The sequence below is a fragment of the Brachypodium distachyon genome, chromosome 4 (genome assembly GCF_000005505.3).
Source record: "Brachypodium distachyon strain Bd21 chromosome 4, Brachypodium_distachyon_v3.0, whole genome shotgun sequence".
NCBI classification, from domain to species: domain Eukaryota; kingdom Viridiplantae; phylum Streptophyta; class Magnoliopsida; order Poales; family Poaceae; genus Brachypodium; species Brachypodium distachyon.
The window spans coordinates 35,396,634-35,401,851 of NC_016134.3; the positions used below are offsets into that span (position 1 = coordinate 35,396,634).

Genomic DNA, 5,218 nt, shown 5'->3' on the forward strand with positions numbered 1-5,218 from the left:
AGGCTAAGAAATCAAAAATCTACCGGGCAGTGTTATAGCAGGAGGAGATGGATGGGGATTCCAGGATTGGCAATTTGAGATACAGTTGAGAGGAGGGAGAAACATACCCAGCATAAACTCAGTATCACCCAGGCCGGGGTTTTCCCCGCCTTCCTTGCCGCCTCGATGATGATCTCCAGTCAACAGTGATGTTGTCGCTTGTGGCCTCCAATGCTGCAACCACAGGGTGATTGGGAAGTGCCAGGCTAAACCCTAGCTTGCGGAAGCCATCTATGCGTAGGAGGGAAAGGACACGCCATCGCCGCCACCACCAACAACACCTGCACTGTTGGACTCCAATGCTGTCCTAAACAATGCTACTTCCTCCGTCCAACAAAAGATGTCTCAACTTTGACTAAGTTTGAATGCATCTATACACCAAGTCATGTCTAGATACATTCAAATTTTGACAAAATTGAAACATCTTTTGTTGGAAGGAGGAAGTAGAACATTTTTTTTGCCCAAAGCCCCTAAAACCTAGATAGGGGCCTCATTTAGGGCCCAAGATGCTCCGCAACACAATAAACAGACACCAGCAAAACTGAGTCATATTGACTCGTGACAGCCGCAAACACAGCAATGCAAACACTGTGGGTAATCATCAAGTAATAGCAAGATACAAACACACATCAACCACATAATGTCGCTATCAGAAGCACGATCAACTACACCATGTTACCATCAAGGGTGCAATCAAGCATACTGAGAAAATGTCCTGCAATAGTTAGTAGTACGAAACATAAATTGAGGAGCACAACCTACCGGCACATCATGTGTAGAACTGTCATACAAACTGGAAGAATTCCACTTGCCACAGAAGAATGAAGCCATTACCCATCCTATCATACCATAGATTAGTAAACACCAAGGCCGCACCTGGAAAATTATTTGTTCTCCGGCATTTGAAGCACTAATTCAACGCTGAGTAGCATTGCAAGCAGCAGCCACAAAAAAGGAATAAGTCAAGCCGACAGTGACAAACACAACAACACGCAAACGTCTTCATCATAATGCAGAATCAACAAGAGGGCAATAAAAATTAACTTGGTCACTCTCAGTAGCACAGCCAACTACAACACACAGCTAAAACATCCAACGATTGTGCACACTGATCTGGATTAGTTTACAACACATACTGTGCAACTAAGCCGGGGAAACAATTAGGACGAAGCATAAATCGAACAAGGTTACACCTACGAGCTTACAACCCCCGCAATCACAGGAAGATTTCAAGAACGGGAGGCAATAAAGCCACCACGGCAGGCCCCCTCAAGCCCTTACCTTGGGCGGGCGCCCACGACCACGCTTTGCAGGCGCGGCCCCAGATGGAGCAGGTAATTCCTTGGCGACCTTGGCCTTCTTCGCCGGGCGGCCGCGCGGGGCGGGCGGCGAGCTGGTGGCCTTGTCGGTCTTGGGCGGACGGCCGCGGCCGCGCTTGGGTGCCTTTGCCTTCGGTGCCCGGGGTGGGGGAGGGGGCGCGTTAGGGTCCTTGGGCTTTGGTGGGCGGCCGCGGCCCCGCTTGGGCGCGTTTGGGTCCCGGGCCGGGGGAGCGGGGGGAGGCGGCGCGTTTGGGTCCTTGGGCTTGGGCGGGCGGCCGCGGCCCCGCTTGGGCGGTGCTGGAGCGTCGGAGGTGGGGCGGACGTAGTTGTTCTTGTCGAAGAGGAGCTTGCCGCTCTCCTTCATGCTGGCGAGGTTCGCGGTGAGGAGGGAGGCGTGCGCTGAGGGGAGTTCCTTGTACTTCTCCTCGATGAAGCTCGAGATCGCCGTCTTGTTGGCGCCGTTCTTGTCGTCCAGCGCGTCAATCGCCTCCAGAATCATCTGCATGCCGGAGAAAAGGAGACACTGAGCTCGCGACCAGCAAAGGAAAGAAGCGCCGAAGGACGAAATACACCGTGGATGAATCTACGGCGCGGAAGCAAAGCACGACGACCAGAAGAAACTTACATCTGGGTAGGTCGGGAGGGCGTCGGACTTGGGGGCCTCCTCGTCGGCCATGGCTACAGGCCGCAGCGGTGGGTCTGAGCTCCAAGTTACAGTACAAGCGTAGAGGATACAGCTAAGGGCGAACTTCGGGGAGAGAAGGGGAAAATTTTCGGGATTTGGATCGGGGGAGGGGAGGAGACGAGGACGGAGGGGAGAAGCAGTCAGCAGATAAGAAATGGGAGCGGAGCATGTGCTTGCATATACGAAGGATGTCTACATCTAGAACTTGACTGCTTCTCACTGACATGTGGGCTCAACAAGTTTCTCTACTGAGTTCAGGCCCACCTGGCCACGAACGGAGTAGCCTCAGGATGGGTGAGAAGAGTCAGTTCATTGATTTAAATGCTGCCAGCCTTTCGGTTTTGAACGGCTTTATCGGTCTGCGGGAGACGGAGACTCGCGGGCGGTGGATGAACGGTGCGGCTGCCGAGGTGCGGGGATCGGACGGTGGGGAAACGTGTGTGTACGCGGATCGATGACGTGGCGACTCACTGGGCGTTTTTATTTTTTTGGAGAACAGCTGGGCGCTTCTTTTTTTTTTTTACCGACAGCTCGGCGCTTTTGTTGCTCTTGTCGTCTCCTGCGCAGGGCGCAGCCTGGCTTTTAGCTCCGAGGAAATGACCGACATACCCACGGTGGCCTATATGGACTTTTTTATTTACAACTTTTTTTTAGGGGTTTTTATTTACAACTTTTTTTTTGAGAGGATATTTTTATTTACAACTTGGCTGTCTTGCTTCGGCCTGGCTGGAAAACTACTCCAAGAGTAGGCCTGGTCCAATTCCAGCCCGATACACTATGGTCTCATCTGAGGGCCTCTTGATGCTATACACCAGCCCAGCGCTTCAACGCAGCTTTCACAATTTCAATGCCCATGCTTTTTAGTGTCTAGTCCAGCAGCACACGGGATTTACCCTGTTGTATCCAATTTTAAGCTAAAACAATACTGGTATTGGAAAAAGAAAAGGCAGCCAAAGAATGGCTATCTGTCTCGATTCACCGATTTCACCCTCACATTGTTCGAAAGTTGCATGAACCAATGGTCAGATACGGCAATGAAGTAGTACGTCGACATGGCCTTGTTGAACCTCTCCTTGTACTGGACTGGTGATATGACCGTTGTGGTCTGGTTCTTGGGACTGCCCAGAATGCCCGAGGCATTCACCCACGTCTCCGTCACAAGTGTACTACCGCAGGAAGTCCATGGTATGGATCACAGATTTCACGGGCTCATTATCATCGACGCCGATCAGAAAAGCGAGTAGTACACATCCAATTACTGCAAAAGTGAATTCACTTTTTTTTGGCAGGTAAAAGTGAATTCATATTGGTCATATATGGTGTGTTCCTCTGCGATGAGCAGATGGCATAAGGTGTAGCAGAGCTGGGGAGAGAAAATTAGCCACTTAAAAAATATAAAAAATGATAGATAAGGTTTGATCAAATAACGCAAGAACATGTAAACATGAAGCGGGATTGGAGAATATGTAAACCAAAGCAACAATCATATCACATCCAATCATAAATCTACCTTGCAGGTAACCCTAAGATATAGAACTAGAGGTAATAACACAATTGGTGCTGAAGCAATATTTGTCGACCACATCATCCCAAAATAGGGTTTCGGATTGCTTACCACCATTGGCCACTGAAGAGCCAAGGAGGGATACGCTACCACCACGCAGGATGCACGGAGTGCCGCCAAAGTGGATAGCGTTCATCCCGTCGCCGTCGCCATCTCCGTGGGAGGAGACATGTCGAGGGAGACAAAGAGCGAGGGGAGTCGAGAGCATGTGTGGAGAGAGAGAGAGAGGAGGGGGCGGTGAGTGAATAAGGGCGTGCGTGCCCGAAGGGACCAATGTCTCATGCCTTCTCTACCCGTGAAGCCTTGGCTGCCCTTCCACATGAACGGCCTGGCCGCGTATAAAAGTCAAATCAACTGTTTACAAGGCCTCACTAAGGGGTGCTTTAAGCAAGGTGCCAGTTCGGATTGTGACCTGGTTTGCGTTGATGCGGGCAACCAAACTCATCATGGCATTTCTTGGTCTAGCCTAAAATGTGATGGCCTCACTAGTCTTTTTCATTTTTCCTTTATGGGCTTCACCTAGTGGCTTTCGGATTACCCCGTTCATTTTCCCAACAATACCTACTTGTATTTTTTTTCGGTGGACAAAAAATAGCACATGTCAGTAGACTTTGTTCTCCAAATAGTTACCACTCTAAGTATTTTATTCCAAATACTACTGTTTAGTGACTTATTTTTTGCAATGATTGTGTATTACTCTCTCCTCATAAAAATTGGTATATTTGGTTTCGTTAAGAAAAAAAACTTTGACCAACAATTACTTATATAATACTCCCTCCCATTTTAATTTTTTGTCAAAATATTACATGTATCTAGACGCTTTTTAAGAATAGATACATTCATATTTGGACAAATTTGAGTCAAAAATTTAGAATCAGAGGAAGCATATGTTTTTTTACGACATGAAAGTTATGTCAGTATATTCATCTTTAAAAGGCCTCTATAATTGAAGCTTCCTATCATATAAATTATGTATCAATATAGTTATTGGTTAACATATCATCTTAACGAAACTAAATACGGAGTACATCAAGCCTTGTGAAAAAGAGTGAGCAGTTAAGAGACAAACAAGTCATGAACTCGTGATAATCCCGCAGCACAACACGCTAGCACGCAGTTGCGCAAGCCCATGGGCGTCCTTATTAGGCACTTCTGATTATCTTTAGAATTTTATATGATCAACAAGAGATCGATCGCGGGAGACTTAGCTACAGTTGCATGTCAAGTGTTCATATTCAGAAACTGGCAGAGTATAAATTATGTTCATTTCCGTCCGCACCCGGCATCCGGAGAATGAGATACAGAGGATGACGGCCGATCACAAATCGACAAGCTAAGCTTTCTCAGTCTTATCCGAAACTTTATCGCCCACTGGCTAAGTGAGGCCGACGCATCCATGCAGCAGTTTCTTTCGAAAGAGATTACGATCAAAAGCACAGGCGGCGGTGGAAAACGGCGGCCGTGCTTCTCGTTCACATGCCTGCCTGCAGTCGTATAGGCGGCGGCAGAAGCTCATGAACGCAATCAAGTCGCTGTTAAGCTCGTGCGAAATCAAATCACTGCTCAAAAACAGTGCCAGTGACACACACACACACACAAGACAACAGCAGG

General features: G+C 48.3%; 1 protein-coding gene across 1 annotated transcript; it reads right to left on the reverse strand.

Annotated features, from left to right (window-relative positions):
* Positions 1–1,013: 1,013 nt before the first annotated feature.
* LOC100846746 (HMG-Y-related protein A) lies at positions 1,014–2,307 on the reverse strand. Its single transcript, XM_003576464.4, has 2 exons — positions 1,984–2,307; positions 1,014–1,857 (listed from the first exon to the last, which is right to left on the reverse strand). Exons 1-2 carry the CDS (start codon positions 2,032–2,034, stop codon positions 1,309–1,311), a joined length of 600 nt encoding a protein of 199 aa, XP_003576512.1. The 5' UTR covers positions 2,035–2,307; the 3' UTR covers positions 1,014–1,308.
* Between the last annotated feature and the right edge of the window lie 2,911 nt (positions 2,308–5,218).